We start from the raw sequence: 19,553 nt of genomic DNA, 5'->3' as shown, positions 1-19,553 counted from the left end.
GGACACAGGGGTGCCCCCTGTGGGAGGTGCACCCCCGGCCCTGTATCCTGCCCCCACTGTCCCTTGCTGGGCCCCTCCTGGCAGGGACAGGTGAGGTTCTGGTGTGACCATGGTGGCTGCGCTTCCTCCTGCTCCTCATGCTGCTCCCCCCCCGGGTGGTCACTGCTGCCAAGCGCTGCCCACGCACGAGGAGCCTCTTGGACACTCTGGCTGCCCAGGCCTGTGGGGGCGTGTGCTCTGTAGTGGTCACCATAGGTGGCCCCGCCTGGTCTCTAGTCAGCCCTCAGCACCTGCCATGGCTGGGGGGCGGGATGGGGTGGAGGCTGGCCCCCCTCCTCTCCCAGGGTCCCTGTGTGGGAAGGGGCTGATTGGACTGTGGGTCACCCTGGACTTCCCGAGGGGAAATAGAGGCCCAAAGCAGTCAAAGCGCTTGCCCAAGGTCACTTGGTTCGCAGGTAGTAATGCAGCCCCAGCACCCAGCTCTGACCACAGCACCTCAGCCACCCCTGCTGCCTGTCCCTCTGTCTGACCCTGTCCCAATATTTGTCCCTGTCCTTGTATCTACAAGCCCTGCCTCCAGGAGGGTCTCTCTGCCCTGGCAGAGCTGTGGGGAGTAGCCTGTTTGGCGGCTGATATGTGGGTGTCTTGGTCCCCAAATGCCACACCTGGAGCCTCACCTCCGGACACACACAGGTCTACGTGGCCCTGGGCCAGAGTGAGGTGGAGCCCCATGAGGGTCTCAGCTGGGCCCCTGGCCCCATCGGATGGGTGATTGGGTGGGCATTGGTGTGGGCCTTGCTTGCCAAGTCATGTCTGAGCCTCAGTTTCCCCATTTGGAAAGTGGGGACAGAGGCAGAGCCTGCCTGACAGGCTGCTCTGAGGAGGGTGCCCCCAGAGAGAGGGCAGAGGGAGGGGTGCTTGTCTCCTGGGAGCCCCCGAGCGCCTGCCCTTCCCTCTGTCTGCCTGCAGGAGCCTGGACGTGTGGATCGGCTTCTCAGCTGTGGAGGGGGTAGAGGTGGGCCCAGCGCCACAGGGTGAGGCCTTCAGCCTGGAGAGCTGCCAGAACTGGCTGCCCGGGGAGCCGCACCCCGCCACAGCTGAGCGCTGCGTGCGGCTCGGGCCTGCTGGGCAGTGCAACACGGACCTGTGCTCGGCACCGCACAGTTACGTCTGTGAGCTGCGGCCCGGAGGTGCGCTGGGGCCCCTGGGAGGCTGGGGAGCACCTGGTGCCCTGGCCCAGGACACCCCTCCTCCAAAGCATACAGGGTCCCCTGGCCACCCCGGGAGCTCCTCCCATCCTGGCCAGGACAGCTGCCCCTGGCACCCCAGTTCATTCCTTAGCTGTTCAGTGTTCGTTAGGTGTTGGCTGAGTGTCTGCTGTCCCGGACTGAGCCCACACTGGACAAAACAGGTGGAGGGAGCCAGGGGCTACTGCCACGTGGCTCAGTCCCAGGTCTGGCCCCACCCTGGGCCCCCAACACACTCCTCCTCGGCCTGGGAACAGCACCTCATTGCACACTTGCACCCCAGGCCCTGTGTGGGATGCAGAGAACTTCCTCGTGGGAGCACCCAGTGGGGACCTGCAGGGGCCCCTGAGCCCCCTGGTGCAGCAGGAGGCCCTCTCAGCCCCCCGGGAGCCCGTTGAGGTAGGCTGGCCTTCCAGGTTTCTTGCCCTGGCTGTTGCAGTTCCCTTTAAAAAACAAGAAGCCTTTTTCTGGGCCTTATTAACATTCTGTGTCCAGTAGAGTCAGTGCAGAGGGGAGTAGCACCCAGGCCTGGCATCGGGAGAGCCTTTTCTCTCGGTGCTTGGGGATTTTTTAGAAATGAAGGTACAATTCCTGTTGCTCACAGATGGTTTTGACCTGATTTTTTTCTCCTGAGTGACATTGTCTCCCACTGTGTGAAATGAGGCCAGTGGGGGCCTCTTGAAGGCCCATCTGGTGGCTCCTCCCCTCTGACCTGGTGGGTGTTTGGGCATCGGGGTGGGGCCGGCTGAGGGCCGGGGTTGGTGGAGCTGAGTGGCCCCCCTGCCCTGGCAGGTGATGGTGTTTCCTGGCTTGAGCCCGAGCCGCGAAGCCTTCCTCACTGCTGCCGAGTTCGGGACCCCGGAGCTCAGCGGGCCTGCCCAGCTGCGGCTGCAGGTGTATCGGGCCATGCGAGGAACAGGTGGGACTCCATCCTGGCAGTGGGACTTGGGGGGCTCGAGCAGCCTCTCTGCACTGTGGTGTCTGCTGGTCCCTTGCCCACTGGACTGGTCTCCAGCATCAAGGTGGACAGAGTGGGGTCCACAGAGATGCCAACTCATGCTGGGGATCCCAAGGATGGGTTTGGTGGGGAACTTGCTGGGGCTGGGGACTCTCTGGGGTCAGTCAGCTGGCCTGGTGTGGGGAGGGTTAGAGGAGTGATGGTGGGGGACGGGTACACTGCCTGGTGAGACCTCACGTCGTAGCAGGGCGTCCTTATGATCTGTTAGCAAATTGGGGTACCTGACACCCCTTCTTTCCTTGCAGGGGCCCCAGGAAACAGCAGCGAGCCCCAGAGTAGGTCCCTGGAAAACAGGACTGAGCCCATCCCTACATGCACACCAGAAGGACACCCGTGCCCCAGATCCAACATCTGCCTGCCTCTGGACGCCCCCTGCCACCTTCGGGCCTGTGCCAACGGATCCACATCAGGGCTGGGGCTCCCTGGGATCTCCTATGCATTGTGGAAAGAATTCCTCTTCTCTGTGCCTGCGGGCCCCCCTGCCCAGTACTCGGTGTGTATCACTGGCCTAGGTGCCTTCTGCCTCCCCGTCAAACACAAACAAAATGCAGATTGTTCTGCACAGCCCTCCAGGTCCCCAACCCACCCGCCTCCCGCCTCGGCAGTGCTCTCCTCCTCTGCCAACCGTGAGAAGCTCCCGCCCCAGGGCCTTTGCACTTGCCTTTTAAGGAGGACTCTTCCCCTCTCTGGGCAAGGCTGGCCAATGTCCAGAAGTCCCTCCCCTGTCTGGGGAAGCCCCACCCCTGCCTGCATCCTCTCTGCCCTGTGTGTTCCATCTGTCCCCATCTTGAGTGCCTTGGGGACCCCTGTGAAGCCTGATGGTGTGTGAGTGAATGAGGAGTGTTGACACCCCTGTAGGGGGTGACTCTGGGTTACCCCAGGGGGGTTCTGCCGCCCGCTGGAGCCCCTGGCCCAGTGCTGCCTACAGGTCCCTGACCCACTGTGAGGACCTGACACAGGCCCACCCCCCTCTCCTGTAGGTCACCTTCCACGGCCAGGACAGCCCCCTGCTCCCTGGTGACCTCATCAGCTTGCAGCACGATGCCGGACCGGGCGCCCTCCTGCGCTGCCCCCCGGCACTCGGCATCCCTGGCTCCAAGGCCCCGTACTTCTCCACCAACGTCTCAGCCTGGCTGGCCCACCTGCCTGCCCAGCTGGAGGCGGCCCCGGCTGGCCCTGCCTGTGCCCTGCGGCTGCTTGTTGCCACAGAGCGGCTCACCCCTCTGCTGGGCCTGAGCCCCAACCCGGGGCTGCGGCGGCCGGGGCGCTATGAGGTCAGGGCCACAGTGGGCAACAGCGTGTCCAGGCACAACCTGTCCTGCAGCTTCAACGTGCTCTCCCCGGTGGCAGGGCTTCGGGCCATCTACCCGGCCCTCTACGACGGCCGCCTCTACATGCCCACCAACGGCTCGGCCTTGGTGCTCCAGGTGGACTCCGGTACCAACGCCACGGCCACGGCATGCTTCCCTGGGGGCAACGTCAGTGCGCCCTTTGAGGCTGCCTGCCCTGCCATTGTGGCTGCCCTGGTGCCCGGCTGTGCCCACGAGGCCAATAGCACCCTGTTCTCGGTGCTGGCGCTGCCCGGGCTCAGCGAGGGCGAGCACGATCTGGCAGTTGTGGTGGAGAACGGTGCTGGCCAGGCCAACCTCAGCCTGCGGGTGAAGGCTGAGGAGCCCATCCGCGGTCTCCGCGCCACGCCCAGCCCTGAGGCTCGTGTGCTGCAGGGCGTCCTGGTGGTGAGTGTGGGCCCCCCCCCCCCCGCCCCGCCCTGAGACAAGGTGCCTATGCAGAGGGCGGCCTCTCCCCAGCGAGGAGAGCACTTGGTCGCCGAGGACAGTGGGCTCGGTGTCAGTTTCTGGGCAGGTCCTGTTCAGTGGCTCCTCAGATGTTTCGTTAATTCCTAAGTTACTGGGAAGTCACCTGTGAAACAGTTGCTCTGAAAATGCTTCTTTTTGCTGTCACATTTCCTGCACGAATTGTCAAGCTCTTCACCCACCTCTGACCTCGCTGATCCTGGGTGTGTTTTCGGGGCCCTGCTGTGTTCTCACCTGGCTAAAGTGAGCGCTTTTTGAGGTTGGGGTCTGATGCCACCCGGCCACTGTCGGTGCCACTCCGGGAGGGGCTGTCCCTGTCCCTGTTCTGGGAGCACCCACCTCACATAAGGCAGCCACCAGTTCTGCAGCCTTAGCACAGGGGCTGTTGGGCAGTTGTATCCCCTTCCCCGGGCTTCCCTGTTCACACCTGTTCTATCAGGTGACTCAGGTAAACATCCAGAGCCATGAGGCCCATTGAGACTCACGTGCCTTCCCAAATGGCACTGTGCTGTCCAGCTACGGGGGCCTGAGCAGGAGCCCTGGGATGGGGGTGCACGGACTGAGGTAGGTTGGCTTCTTGTCACGGGTGTTGGGTTTACTTTACAGATGAGGAAACTGAGGTACAGAGAGGTCAGGATGTAACCAAGCCCAGGCTCAGCCCTGCACTGTGTGGCCTCTTTAGCCTAGAGGGAAGCCCCATAGGGAGCTATGTCCAGGCGGATAGACGTGGGTTGAGGGCACAGTTGTTCCCCCAAAGACCCTGGGCTGGGGCAGGGCCATGGCCAGCTGACGCTGTGCCCTTTTGCAGAGGTACAGCCCCGTGGTGGAGGCTGGCTCGGACGTGGTCTTCCGCTGGACCATTGATGACAAACAGTCCCTGACCTTCCACAATGTGGTCTTCAACGTCATCTACCAGAGCGCCGCTGTCTTCAAGCTCTCGGTGGGCGGGGGGCGTGGGCACAGGGTGGAGAGTAGGGTGGGGGGGGCGGGGGCGGGGGCGGGGGCTGGGCTGTCCGCTGCTCACCTGTGCCTTCTGTTCTGCTTTGCTCCCGAGGACCCCATGGCAGCTGTGGGTGAGTGCGGGGAGGGGCTTTGTCCACACTGCCCTGTGGCCGGCTGGTGGCCTGCTCACTGCCGCCTGTCCCCACAGCTGACGGCCTCCAACCATGTGAGCAACGTCACCGTGAACTACAACGTCACCGTCGAGCGGATGCACAGGATGCGGGGCCTGCGGGTGTCTGCGGTGCCGCCCGTGCTGCCCCCCAATGCCACGCTGGTGCTGGCGGCTGATGTGCTGGTGGACTCGGCCATGGAGGTGGCCTTTCTGTGAGTGTGCTGGGCTCCTGGGTGGGGCCTCAGCCTCCACCTCCTCATCTGTCAGGACGTGCTGGGTACATAGGACGTTGGGAGCGGCTGCGGGGCTGCAGCAGGGCGGGTGGTACCCTGAAAGGACGTGCAAGGAAAGGGACTACAGCCGGGCCCTCCCCACCCCTCCCTCCTACCCCTCCCTCCTACCCCTCCCTCCTAGCCTGCTCACCGCCTGCCCGCTGCCCTGGCAGGTGGTCCTTTGGGGATGGGGAGCAGGTGATCGGCCAGTTCAAGCCTCCATACAACGAGTCCTTCCAGGTCCCAGACCCCACAGTGGCCCAGGTGCTGGTGGAGCACAACATCACACACACCTACACTGTCCCAGGTAAGGGGCAGGCCTGCTGCCCTGCCAGCCTCCAGCTTGGGCGAGCCCTGCCCCGGGGACAGCCCCTCCCTGGGGGACAGCCCCCCTTGGTCCTGCCTCCCGGGATCCAGCCTGGGCTGATGGCGCAGGGCCCTCACTGGGGTGAAGAAGGGATGTCCAGGGTTGAGGGGTGGATTAGGCCTCTGAGACCCATGATTCAAGTCTGCTGGCCAGAAACCGGACCCTTCTATCCCCTCCTGATTCCTCCCCTGAGCCTTTTTTGGGGGAGAAGGGAAGGTTCCTTTTAGTCATTTTTGAAATTCCAGAAGCCTCACACACACAAATGCAGAGTAAACAGTGGTGCCCCTATGATCCCAGCCCTGCACCTATGCCTGCCCTGTCACCCCAAGGGCACTCGTACCTGGAGACGGTCGATCTTCATCTTTCTGCCTCAGCCCTGCGTCTCGCCCTGTGCTGAGAGCACCTGGGCCTGGGTCCAAGGGCGTTCTCTGTTCACGTTATGACTGGGGCCCTGCTTTGCGCCTCACCCCCACCCCAGGCCCCTGCCCACAGCACGGGGTTAGGAGGGGTTCTGCTGAGTAGGTGGTGGCGGCGGCTCCGGCCCCGTCCCCATTCTGGGCCTGTCTGCCAGGTGAATACAACCTGACCCTGCTCGTGTCCAGTACCTTCGAGAACCTGACGCAGCAGGTGCCTGTGAGTGTGCGCGCCACCCTGCCTGCCATGGCCGTGGCCACGGGCAGCCGGGTCCTGGTGGCTGGCTGGCCTGTCACCTTCTTCCCACACCCGCTTCCCTCGCCTGGGGGTGTCCTGTACACGTGGGACTTCGGGGATGGCTCCCCAGCTGTAACACAGCCCCAGCCAGAGGTCAACCACACGTTCGCCTCGAGCGGCGCATACCACATCCGACTGGAGGTCAACAACACGGTGAGCAGCACAGTGGCGAGTATCAGCGTCCGTGTCTTCGAGGAACTCCGTGGCCTGACCGTGAGCCTGAGCCCAGCCGTGGAGCAGGGTGCACCCGTGGTGGTCAGCGCCAGCCTGGATTCGGGCGACAACGTCACATGGACTTTCGACATGGGGGATGGCACGGTGCTCACAGGCCCTGAGGCCACGGTAGAGCACGTGTACCTGCGGGCACAGAACTGCACGGTGACCGTGGGCGCGTCCAGCCCCACTGGAAACCTGGCCCGGAGCCTGCCCGTACAGGTCTTCGTCCTGGAGGTGCTGTGGATCGACCCTACGGCCTGCATCCCCACCCAGCCACACGCCCAGCTCACAGCCCACGTCACCGGGGACCCTACCCACTACATCTTCGACTGGACTTTCGGGGACGGCTCGTCCAACACAACCGTCCGAGGGGACCCGACAGTGATGCACAATTTCACACGTAGCGGTACATTCCCCTTGGCGCTGGTCCTGTCGAGCCACGTGAACAAGGCGCATTACTTCAGCAGCATCTGCGTGGAGCCCGAGGTGGGCAACATCACCGTGCGGCCCGAGAGGCAGTTCGTGCGGGTCGGGGACGCAGCCCGGCTAGTTGCCTGCGCCTGGCCCCCATTCCCCTACCGCTACACCTGGGACTTCGGCACCGAGGATGCTGCTGCCCGCGTCGGGGGCCCTGAGGCCACATTCACCTACTGGGACTCAGGTTCCTACCTGGTGACGGTCACCGTGTCCAACAACATCTCAGCCGCCAACGACTCGGCACTCGTGGAGGTGCAGGAGCCCGTGGATCTCACAGGCATCAGGGTCAATGGCTCCCACGTGCTGGAGCTACAGCAGCCCTACCTGTTCTCTGCTGTGGGACGCGGGCACCCCGCCACCTACCTGTGGGAGCTGGGGGATGGCGGGCGGCTCCAGGGCCCTGCGGTCACCCACGCCTACAGCAGCACGGGCTGCTTCCCCGTCAGGGTGTCCGGCTGGAACGAGGTGAGCCGTGGGGAAGCCCAGCTGAATGTCACTGTGCAGCGGCGCGTGCGGGGGCTCAGCGTCAACGCCAGCCGCACGGTGGTACCCCTGAATGGCAGTGTGAGCTTCAGCACCTCCCTGGAGGCGGGCAGTGACGTGCACTACTCCTGGGTCCTCTGTGACCGCTGCACACCCATCCCTGGGGGCTCCACCATCTCCTACACCTTCCGGTCTGTCGGCACCTTCAACATCATTGTCACTGCTGAGAATGAGGTGGGCGTCGCCCAGGACAGTATCTTCATCTATGTCCTGCAGCACATCGAGGGGCTGCAGGTGGTGGGCGGCGGCGGCAGCTGCTGCTTCCCCACCAACCGCACGCTGCAGCTGCAGGCCGCAGTCAGGGATGGCACCAACATCTCTTACAGCTGGACCGCTCAGCGGGACGGTGGCCTGGCCCTGGCTGGCAGTGGCAAAGCCTTCTCGCTCACCGTGCTGGAGGCTGGCACCTACCACGTCCAGCTGCGGGCCACCAACATGTTGGGCAGCGCCTCGGCCAACCGCACCGTGAACTTTGTGGAGCCTGTGGGGTGGCTGGCCGCCGCCGCCTCCCCGAACCCGGTGGCTGTCAATGCAAGTGTCGCCCTCCGTGCTGAGCTGGCTGGTGGCAGTGGCGTCACTTACACCTGGTCCCTGGAGGAAGGGCTGGGCTGGGAGACCCCAGAGCCATCCACCACCCACACCTTTCCCAGCCCCGGCCTGCACCTGGTCACAGTCACGGCCAAGAACCAACTGGGCTCAGCCAACGCCAGCATTGAGGTGGCTGTGCAAGTGCCTGTCAGTGGCCTCAGCATCAGGGCCGGTGAACTGGACTGCAGCTTTGTGGTGGCCAGTTCCACCGTGCCTTTCTGGGGGCAGCTGGCCTCGGGCACCAACGTGAGCTGGTGCTGGCCGTGCCGGGTGGCAGCAGGCATGGCCAGCACATCGCCATGGTCCTCCCCGACGCCGGCACCTTCTCCATTCGGCTCAACGCCTCCAACGCGGTCAGCTGGGTCGTGGCCACACACAACCTCACGGTGGAGGAGCCCATCGTGGGCCTGGTGCTATGGGCCAGCAGGAAGGTGGTGGAGCCCGGGCAGCTGGTTCACTTTCAGATCCTGCTGGCCGCCGGCTCGGCCGTCAGCTTCCACCTACAGGTCAGCGGGGCTGGCCTCGAGGTGCTCCCCGGGCCCCACTTCTCCCGCAGCTTCCCCCGGGTCGGGGACTACACGGTGAGCATCCAGGCCGAGAACCACGTAAGCCGGGTGCAGGCACAGGTGCGTGTCTCGGTGCTGGAGGCCGTGGGTGGGCTCCAGGTGCCCGACTGCTGCGAGCCGGCCATTGCCACGGGCGCCGAGAGGAACTTCACGGCCCGGGTGCAGCGGGGTTCCCGTGTTGCCTACGCGTGGTACTTCTCGCTGCAGAAGGTCCAGGGGGACTCGCTGGTCATCCTGTCGGGTCGCGACGTCACCTATACCCCCGTGGCCGCGGGGCAGCTGGAGATCCACGTGCGAGCCTTCAACGAGCTGGGCGGCGTGAACCACACGCTCGTGGTTGAGGTCCAGGACGTCATTCAGCACGTGGCGCTGCGCAGTGGCCGCTGCTTCACCAACCGCTCGGCCCGCTTCGAGGCTGCCACAAGCCCCAGCCCCCGGCGTGTGGCCTACCACTGGGACTTTGGGGACGGGGCCCTGGCAGAGGACACGGAGGTTCCCTGGGCGGCTCACTACTACCTGCAGCCTGGGGACTACCGTGTGGAGGTGAACGCCACCAACCTGGTGAGCTTCTTTGTGGCGCAGACCACAGTCACCGTCCACGTGCTGGCCTGCAGGGAGCCCGAGGTGGATGTGGCCCTGCCCCCGCAGGTGCTTATGCGGCGTTCCCAGCGCAACTACCTGGAGGCCCACGTTGACCTGCGTGACTGCGTCACGTACCAGACTGAGTACCGCTGGGAGGTGTACCGCGCCACCAGCTGCCAGCGGCCTGGGCGCATGGCCCGGGTGACCCTGCCCAGTGTGGATGTGAGCCGGCCCCAGCTGGTGGTGCCACGGATGGTGCTGCCTGTGGGCCACTACTGCTTTGTGTTCGTGGTGTCATTTGGGGACACGCCACTGGCACGGAGCATCCAGGCCAATGTGACAGTGGCCCCTGAGCGCCTGGTGCCCATTGTCGAGGGTGGTTCCTACCGTGTGTGGTCGGACTCTCAGGACCTGGTGCTGGATGGGAGCAAGTCCTATGACCCCAACCTGGAGGACGGTGACCAGACGCCGCTCAGCTTCCACTGGGCCTGCGTGGCCTCGACACAGGTCAGCCACATGGCGGGGCAGTCGTCCTGATCCCCCTTAGGTCGTTTGTGTGAATGAGGCTGGCAGGCTCTTGGGTCCGCTTGATATGTCTGAGTGCCTGGTGGGCTCCATCCCAGCAGGGTGAGGGGTCTTCCCAGCCGTCCCTGGGCCAGGCTCTAATTGGAGGCAGGCCTAGGGTCTCACCCTCGTGCGCCCCCCCTCCCACCACCCCGTTATGGACTGCAGAGTGAGACTGGCGGGTGTGCGCTGAACTTCGGGCCCCGTGGGAGCAGCGTGGTCACCATCCCCCGGGAGCGTCTGCAAGCCGGTGTGGAGTACACCTTCAACCTGACTGTATGGAAGGCAGGCCGCAAGGAGGAGGTCACCAACCAGACGGTGGGTGCTGCCCTGGCCCAGCCCTGGGTGGAGCTACCGGCCCCCAGGGTAGGGGGGACTGCCAGAGAGGCTGAGTGCACAGGGCCCCTGCCTGCACATAGTACTGAGCACCCATTTTTTTTTTTTTTTAATTTATTTATCTTTGGCTGTGTTGGGTCTTTGTTGCTGCACATGGGCTTTCTCTAGTTGCGGTGAGTGGGAGCTACTCTTTGTTGTGGTGTGCAGGCTTCTCATTGTGGTGGCTTCTCTTGTTGCGGAGCACGGGCTCTAGACGTATGGGCTTCAGTAGTTGTGGCACACGGGCTCAGTAGTTGTGGCTCACGGGCTCTAGAGCACAGGCTCAGTAGTTATGGCGCATGGGCTTAGCTGCTCCGCGGCATGTGGGATCTTCCCGGGCCAGGGCCCGAACCCGTGTCCCGTGCATTGGCAGGCAGATTCTTAACCACTGCGCCACCAGGGAAGTTCCCGAGCACCCATTTTTAAGGTTTTTTTTGGTTTTTTGGTTTTTTGTTTTAGTGCTTCTAGAAGCTATTGCTTTTAAGTTATTATTACTCTTGATGCTAATTCTACTTAATGAGATGCTCACCTGGCATTGCTTTCTTCTAAAAAGGCCATAGCTGCACATGAAGCTTAGAGGCGCAGCACAGGCCCTAGTGGTTTGTGAGAAATTTACTGTCTCCGCAGCACTGAAGGCCAACAGCGAGGAGACACGTCCCTTCCCCAGAGCATGGTGTCCCCTCCCTGAATGGGGAGGGCCTGTTCTTGCCTGTGTGTAGAGCACGCTCTCTCTCCCTCTCTAAGCCGCCAAGTGGTCAGGACCACGTATGCTTGGCCCCATGGCACCACTCCTGCTGCTGTAACAGGAGCGGGTGCATCAGGCCCTGCTGGTGCCCGGGATGGGGTGTCCGTCCCCCATGCCAGGTTTCTGCCCGGAGTGGCCGTCTGGGGCTGTCTGATGTGGGCCCCACCCCCAGTGCAGAGAGCAGTGCGAGGCTCAGACGGGGCCGCGCTGAGCTGAGCTATGCTTGTCCCCACGCGGACACTCGTCCATCCGTACCTTCATGCCTCTGTTCATCTATCCGTTTGTAGCCGAGTACCTGTCGAGTGCCTGCTATGTGCCAGGCCCAAGACCGGCCCGGGGTGCTGCAGAAAATAAGCCCACCATGGTCTGAGCTTCATTAAATTCCCTCCTCCCCCTATCCTCCCCCCGACTGCCCCTCGCTAATCCTGGGAGTCACAAAGTGACGTAAATATCCTGGGTGAGGGCTGAGCTCATGGCCACACAGAACCTGGGCTTCGGGCTGACTTAGGAGTTGGCTGGGCCTGAGAGGAGCTTCTGCAGGTGGGAGGGTGGCAGGGGCAGGAGCCCTGCTCTTCCATGGGTTTCGCTACCACCCACCACATGGGGCAGACTCAAGGGTCTGGGCCTCAGGAGCAGAGCCCCAATCTGGAGGCTCCTGGCCAGGGTGGGCATGTCTCGCTCTAATCCTGCCCGGCCTCCAGGTGCTGATCCGGAGGGGCCGGGTACCCATCGTGTCCTTGGAGTGTGTGTCCTGCAAGGCGCAGGCGGTGTACGCAGTGAGCCGCAGCTCCTACGTGTACCTGGAGGGCCGCTGTGACAACTGCGGCGGGGGCTCCGAGCGCGGGGTGAGCAGGGGGCCCCGGGTGGGGACCTAAGGTGGGGGGGCCTGGGGGAGACCCGCCCCTGAGCACCTGCGATCTGGGTGCCCCCTCAGCGCTGGGCCGCGCACAGCTTTAGCAATGAGACGCTGGTGCTGGACGAGACAACCACGTCCACGGGCAGTGCAGGCATGCGGCTGGTGGTGCGGCGCGGCGTGCTGCGGGACGGCGAGGGCTACACATTCACGCTCACGGTGCTGGGCCGCTCAGGCCAGGAGCAGGGCTGCGCCTCCATCCATCTCGCCCCGAACCGCCCTCCACTGGGGGGCTCCTGCCGCCTCTTCCCGCTCGAGGCCGTGCACGCCCTCACCACCAAGGTGCACTTCGAGTGTGTGGGTGAGTACAGCCATGGAGCCCTGGTGATGGGGGGCATGTGGGGACCCCGCTGATGCCCTGGGGGCCCACAGGCTGGCAGGACGAGGAGGACGCAGGTGCTCCACTGGTGTATGCCCTGCTGCTGCGGCGCTGTCGCCAGGGCCACTGCGAGGAGTTCTGTGTCTACAAGGGCAGCCTCTCCATCTATGGGGCCGTGCTGCCGCCCGGCTTTGCGCCCCACTTTGTGGTGGGCTTGGCTGTGGTTGTGCAGGACCAGCTGGGTGCCGCCGTGGTCGCCCTCAACAGGTGAGCCTGTGCCCGTGGAACAGGGCCTGGCCGGGGGTGGGAGGGGGGCCCGCCACCTGTTCATCCACAACCTCTGCCCACAGGTCTCTGGCCATCACCCTGCCAGAGCCCCCCGGAGAGTCCCCTGACGGCCCCCCAGATCTCACGCCCTGGCTGTACAGCCTCACAGAGAGCACGCTACCTGGGCTGCTGCGCCAGGCCGACCCCCAGCACGTCATCGAGTATTCGCTAGCCCTCATCGCTGTGCTCAATGAGGTCAGTGTGGCCGAGGAGCCCCTCCTGCACTGGCCTCTGTGCTGGGGGTGGCCCAGACACCCTCTCCTGACCAGGGCCTCGGTACCACTGCTGCTCCCAGCAGCACCCACTTGCGGGGCCCTCCCCAGTGCCAGGCTGCCCCCTCCTCTCCTCGTGCCCCTAGTCCCCACGTGGGGTCCTGGGGAACGCCCCTTTTGCCCTTGACACAGGGCTCGAGTCGCCACTGGTATTAGGCAGCGGCCGAGATGCCTGCCCTTGGCCGGCCTGCACTGTGGGCAGGGCTGCCCATCTCCTGCTGACGGCTCCCCTGTGCCTGCAGTACGAGCAGGCCCTGGCCATGGCGGCAGAGCCAGACCCCAGGCGGCAGCTGCGCGCCCAGATACGCAAGAACGTCACTGAGACCCTGGTCTCCCTGCGGGTCAACACCGTGGACGACATCCAGCAGGTTGCGGCCGCCCTGGCCCAGTGCACGGTAGGACGAGACACAGGCCCTGCGGCAGCCCTGGGCCCCCAACCCTGACGACCCGAGAGCTCCTTTCCCAGCCAAGTCTGTGTGGCCACGTTCCCGTTCTCAGCTGTCCCAGCGTGAGCCACAGGTGCCCCCCAGGGTGACCCTGCAGGGGTCCAGGGCACAAGGCCCAGGTGTGGGGAGGGGCGAGGCTGTTCTGTGCTCTCGCCTGTGGGCCTGTGGTTACACCTGACCCCGCCACCCTCGCCTAGGACTCAGCAACCGGGCTGGGCTGGGCTCTGTCTTGACGGCGGGGGGGACTGTGCTCAGGGTGGCAGGGGATTGCTGCCGAGGCCTCGTGGAGGAGAAGGGAAGGGAAGGTCTTCTGGGTGGGGGTCGCCCTGTCTGCGACCTGGCTTACTTGGCTGTGTGCGTGGCTGGGGTGGCCAGTGGGGCCACGTTACCTTGAACTCTGCCTGTGTGTGGGGAAGAGCCACTGAAGGGCTCCTGGCAGAGATGCCCATGGTTGTAGCCGTGTTTGGCATGGATTTTCCAGCTGCAACATGAAAGGTGGTTTGGAACGGCTCCACGGAGGTGGGGAGGCCACCGTCACAGAGGCTGCTCCAAGATCACAGCGAGCATGGCGGAGCTGAGCTGGGCTGAGGGGCAGAAGTGGGGGGAGCTACTGCTGAGTGGCCCCTACCTGGCCTGGGTTAGCCAGGCTGGAGTGGGGCTGGACATGGTGATGGGCTCCCTGCAGGTGTCCAGCTGGGAATTCGTGTGCCGCTCGTGCCTGAAGAAGACACTGCACAAGCTAGAGGGCATGATGCGCATCCTGCAGGCCGAGACCGCCGCGGGCACCGGGACGCCCACTGCCATCGCCGACAGCATCCTCAACATCACAGGTGTGGGCGCCTGCTGCTCCCCGGACCTTCCCCCACCTCTCCCTCACCTCTACCCACCTTCCAGTCTCTGCCCCCCACCGGACCTCTCCCCCCAACCTCTCCCCCAACCTCTCTGCCACCTCTCCCCCCACCAGACCTCTCCCCTAACCATACCTCTCCCCCCGACCTTTCCCCATGACCCCTCTCCCCACTTCTCCCCCTAATCTCTCCTATCCGTAGGTGACCTCATCCACCTGGCCAGCTCGGACGTGCAGGGCCCACAGCCCTCGGAGCTGGGGGCAGAGCCACCGTCGCTACTGGTGGCGTCCAGGGCCTACCAGCTCTCGTCGGCCCTCATGGGCATCCTCATGCGCTCCCGTGTGCTCAACGAGGAGCCCCTGACCCTGGCGGGTGAAGAGATCGTGGCACAGGGCAAGCGCTCAGACCCGCTGAGTCTGCTGTGCCAGGGCGACGCCTCGGGCCCCGGCTGCCACTTCTCCATCCCCGCAGCCTTCAGCGGGGCCCTGTCCAACCTCAGTGATGTGGTGCAACTCATCCTCCTCGTCGACTCCAACCCCTTCCCCTTTGGCTACATCAGCAACTACACTGTCTCCACCAAGGTGGCGTCCATGGCTTTCCAGACACAGGCCGGCACCCAGATCCCCATTGGGCAGCTGGCCTCAGAGCGCGCCATCACCGTGAAGGTGCCTAACAACTCAGACCAGGCTGCCCAGGGCCACCGCATCCTTGCTGGCTCCGCCGTCGTCCAGCCCCAGGCCTCAGTCAGTGTCGTGGTCACCCCCGAGAACAGCAACCCCGAGGCCGGGCTTCACCTGCAGCTTACTTTCATGGTGCTGAACGGTGCGTGGCGTGGCGGGGCCCTCGGTGGGCGGCCTCCTCTTCCCTCCCGTGGCCCAGCCTGTGTGGGGCAGTGGGGTGGCCAGGTGAACAGGTCGTTCTCTCGCGGCACCCCCAACTTGTGGCCTTCGGTAAAGTCTGTCTCCTGTTTATGGGGCCGTGGGGGCCTGGCGGGAGGGCAGCAGGGCGGCTGGGGAGGGCTTCCGGGGTTGTCCCTGGGGTGGTGTGAGCTGCCCGAGCAGGGGTCTGAGCCTGCACATGCCACCTGCAGAGCACTACCTGCCGGAGGAGCCTGAGCCCTACCTGGCCGCCTACCTGCACGCTATGCCCTGGCCCAACGAGCACAACTGCTCCGCCAGCAGGAGGATCAGCCTGGAGGTCCTGGCAGGCGACGACCACAGGCCTTACACCTTCTTCATCGCCCCGGGGTGAGCACGTCCTGCCCTGGACCTGGGAGCAGTGGGACTTGTTGGCGGGGTGGGGCTGGTCTCTGAGGGCAGGTGGACATGATCGGATCTGTACGTGCCAGGGCCCGGGGGCTCCCTGTGGGGTTTGGGGAGCGGGCCAGGCCAGGTCTGGCCATGACACCCCCCAATTCTCCCAGGACCAGAGATCTGGGCACGAGCTACTACCTGAACCTGACCAGCCACTTCCGATGGTCAGCACTGGAGGTGTCTGTGGGTCTGTACACGTCCCTCTGCCAGTACTTCAGCGAGAAGGAGATGGCATGGCGGACGGAGGGCCTCGTGCCCCTAGAGGAGACCTCGCCCAGCCAGGCTGTCTGCCTCACCCGCCACCTCACCGCCTTCGGTGCCAGTCTCTTTGTGCCTCCCAGCCACGTCCACTTCATCTTCCCCGTGAGTGGTGCTGCATCCTTGGACTGCTGGGGAGCCCTGGCTCCACCCTGAGCAGGCGAGGGCTGGGCTGCGCCCCTGGGGCCTGACGGCTCTTTCTCCCCAGGAGCCAGCCTCAAGCGTGAACTACATCGTCCTGTTGACGTGCACTGTGTGCCTGGTGACCTACGTGGTCACGGCTGTGATCCTGCGTAAGCTGGACCAGCTGGACGTCAGCCGGGTCCGCGTCATCCCGTTCTGCGGGAAGGGGGGCCGCTTCAAGTATGAGATCCTGGTCAAGACCGGCTGGGGCCGGGGCTCAGGTGAGGGGGGCTGCCTTCCCGACGGGGACTCTTGTAATAGAGGGGTGGCTTCCAGCAGGGGTTTGGGTCACCATGGCTGTGCCAGGCAGCAGCTCGTTCATCTGCACAGCGACCTGTGGGCACGCAGTGGGCTCGTAGTCCCTGTGGGCAGCCGCTGACGTGCGCAGCCGGGTGGAACAGCCTGACGATTGGTGTGGGAAATGATTATTAAATGGTAATAAGTCGTCCTGGTGAAAAGATTGTTTTCAAGACATCAAAAGCTCTTGAACTCTTGGTTAAAAATGTGGAAAGAAACGTGATGATGTGGAGTTAGTATAGTGTAACATAAAGCGTTAGACGCTGAGAACTAAAGTGCCTTATTTCTTTGTGGGAAACTTACCAAGAGTAGTTTGAGCAGCGCTTGCCTTCTCATCTGTAATTGCCACCTGAGGGGGCATCTTTGTGCCTCGGCCAGCGGACACTTTGCTGCCGACCTCTTGTCGTGCTCTCCTCACTGTGAAGTACCTCTGAGAGTTCTTTCCACGTGAAGTTTTTGCCGGCATCCATTGCTATGTGACGTCTTCATCCTTTTTGTCGCAACCATTGCTCTCATGTTGGTGAGTTTGCTGTCAGCGACGGCCTCTCCAGAGCCCCTGGGGCAGCGGCAGCGGCAGCGACAGCGGCCCCGTGGTCGGCCGTTTCTTCAGTCATGTGTTTGCCTTTGATGCAAAGTTCGCTTCCTTGGTACCACTTTTCTTTTCTTTGCTGTGCTTTCATCTTTGTTACCTGGTTCTCTCTTTTATTTTTATTTTTTAATTTGTTTTGGCTGCGTTGGGTCTTCGTTGCTGCTTGCGCAGGCTTTCTCTAGTTGAGGTGAGTGGGGGGCTACTCTTCATTGCGGTGCGCGGGCTTCTTTCTCACTGTGGTGGCTTCTCTTGTGGAGCACGGGCTCTAGGTGTGCAGACTTCAGTAGTTGCAGCACGCAGGCTCAGTAGTTGTGGCTTGCAGGCTCTAGAGCTCAGGCTCAGTAGTTGTGTTACACGGGCTTAGTTGCTCCATGACATGTAGGATCTTCCTGGCCCAGGGCTCAAACCCGTGTCCCCTGCATTGGCAGGCGGATTCTTAACCACTGCGCCACCAAGGAAGTCCTTCTCTTTTATTTTAGTTTTAAATTTTTTCTGGTCCTCTGTGTTGATGACCCACTTTTATAAAACGTCGTGTAGGTTTATCGCTAGGGACATGGAGGCAACACTGCTGTGCACTTGGTGGTCCGTGTGGGGACTGAAAGGTGTATGGTGACTGGTCACCAGCAGCCTCTGGGAGAGGTGACGTCACCCATCAGGACATGCATCTCTTATGTAGCGGACTGAAGGCTGGCAGCCACCTTCATGTTCCACGCTGTTACTTGCAGTTAAGGTACCACCACAACTGGCATTTGAATTGTGTCACTGGGGGCCGTTCATTTAACGGTTTTGAGGGCGACTGAGATCCGTTTGTATCAGAGCCGCAGGGCGAGGGCTGCCTGTGCCTGTCGAAGGAAGGTTGTCAGGGCAGACTCGCCCAGGGTCAGTGTCTGGTGGGCGGCAAACCCAGAGTCCTGCCCCCTGTCCCTCCGTCCTCCAGGGACCACAGCTCATGTGGGCATCATGCTGTACGGGGCAGACAGCCGCAGCGGGCACCGGCACCTGGATGGGGACGGAGCCTTCCACCGCAACAGCCTGGACATCTTCCAGATCGCCACCCCACACAGCCTGGGCAGCGTGTGGAAGATCCGCGTGTGGCATGACAACAAAGGTCTGGGGGCCCCGCTGCTGCCGCCCCCACCCCTCTGCTGCCCACCCAGCCCTGACCGCCCTGCCCCTCCCCTCCGCAGGGCTGAGCCCTGCCTGGTTCCTGCAGCACATCATCGTCAGGGACCTGCAGAACGCCCGCAGCACCTTCTTCCTGGTCAACGACTGGCTGTCAGTGGAGACGGAGGCCAACGGGGGCCTGGTGGAGAAGGAGGTGCTGGCGGCAAGTAAGGCCCTGCCCCGGTGGCAGGCCATGGGGTGGGGGTGGGGTGGGGTGGGGCGCCTGGCCCTGGGATCTCCTGAAGCCCTCCTGTCCCCGCCCAGGTGATGTGGCCCTGCGGCGGTTCCAGCGCCTCCTGGTGGCCGAACTGCAGCGCGGCTTCTTTGACAAGCACGTCTGGCTCTCCATGTGGGACCGGCCACCTCGGAGCCGCTTTACACGTGTCCAGCGAGCCACGTGCTGCATCCTCCTCATCTGCCTCTTCCTGGGTGCCAACGCCGTGTGGTACGGTGCCGTGGGAGACGCTACCTACAGGTGGGTGCTGTGGGGGTCGGCACGCCCTCCCTCTGCCCAACCCCCAATCCCTCCTGCCCCACCCCCCAAGCTGGTCCTGTCTCTCCTCTCCTGCCACAGTATGGGGCCCGCGTCCAGTCTGATCCCACTGAGCATCGACATCATCGCTGTCGGCCTGGTGTCTAGCCTGGTTGTCTACCCCGTCTACCTGGCCATCCTGTTCCTCTTCCGGATGTCCCGGAGCAAGGTGGGCGGGGCTCCTGGAGCGTGGGCACGGCTGCCCCTGCTGAGGGCTGTGCTGTTAAGTATGGCAGCCAGAGAGGGGTCAGGAGCCGGGGGAGAGATGCAGGGTGTCAGAATCAGGAGTGAACAGGGGTCACTGCTGACACCACTCAAGCAAACAGGACTGGCTGGGGAACCGGCTGATGCCCACGTCTCATAAGAAAGGGTCATACACCATGACAAGTGGCATTTCCCCCAGGAACCCAGAATGAACATCCTTAGCTGTATGTGGCTGGGTTTTTTTGGGGGGGCAGGGGGGTTGTTTTTTGTTTTTTTTAAATTTTTGGCCACGCCACGGGGCATGCAGGATCTTAGTTCCCCAAATAGGGATCGAACCCACGCTCTCTGCAGTGGAAGCACGGAGTCCTAACCAGTAGACCGCCAGGGAATTTCCCGTGTGTGGCTGTTTTTATATATATGTATGTGTGTGTATATTTATTTTTATATATATATATATATATATTTTTTTTTTTTCTTTTTGGCTGCGTTGGGTCTTCATTGCTGCGCGCAGGCTTTCTCTAGTTGCTGCGAGTGGGGGCTACTCTTCGTTTTGGTCCACGGGCTTCTCATTGCAGTGGCTTCTCTTGTTGCGGAGCACAGGCTCTAGGCGCACAGGCTTCAGTAGTTGTGGCACGCGGGCTCAGTAGTTGTGGCTCACGGGCTCTAGAGCACAGGCTCCGTAGTTGTGG

At 63.1% G+C, this 19,553-nt stretch overlaps 1 protein-coding gene across 1 annotated transcript in view; it reads left to right on the top strand.

Annotated features, from left to right (window-relative positions):
• The window catches only part of PKD1 (polycystin 1, transient receptor potential channel interacting), a 46,653-nt gene that overhangs the window by 18,281 nt on the left and 8,819 nt on the right, over positions 1–19,553 (top strand). The window contains 25 exon segments of the mRNA XM_036824776.1: positions 970–1,190; positions 1,531–1,646; positions 2,040–2,166; positions 2,511–2,758; positions 3,246–4,001; positions 4,888–5,019; positions 5,230–5,405; positions 5,639–5,772; positions 6,404–8,626; positions 8,629–10,022; positions 10,248–10,397; positions 11,901–12,044; positions 12,134–12,413; positions 12,485–12,698; positions 12,782–12,953; positions 13,273–13,425; positions 14,162–14,306; positions 14,526–15,146; positions 15,415–15,571; positions 15,748–16,000; positions 16,104–16,299; positions 17,902–18,072; positions 18,152–18,295; positions 18,393–18,603; positions 18,703–18,829. Coding sequence (XP_036680671.1) covers positions 970–1,190; positions 1,531–1,646; positions 2,040–2,166; positions 2,511–2,758; positions 3,246–4,001; positions 4,888–5,019; positions 5,230–5,405; positions 5,639–5,772; positions 6,404–8,626; positions 8,629–10,022; positions 10,248–10,397; positions 11,901–12,044; positions 12,134–12,413; positions 12,485–12,698; positions 12,782–12,953; positions 13,273–13,425; positions 14,162–14,306; positions 14,526–15,146; positions 15,415–15,571; positions 15,748–16,000; positions 16,104–16,299; positions 17,902–18,072; positions 18,152–18,295; positions 18,393–18,603; positions 18,703–18,829 — 8,665 coding nt within the window.

Source organism: Balaenoptera musculus, chromosome 15 (genome assembly GCF_009873245.2).
Source record: "Balaenoptera musculus isolate JJ_BM4_2016_0621 chromosome 15, mBalMus1.pri.v3, whole genome shotgun sequence".
Taxonomy (NCBI): domain Eukaryota; kingdom Metazoa; phylum Chordata; class Mammalia; order Artiodactyla; family Balaenopteridae; genus Balaenoptera; species Balaenoptera musculus.
The sequence above is the reverse complement of the archived record's forward strand: the minus strand, read 5'-3'. Positions and strand labels throughout refer to the sequence as shown.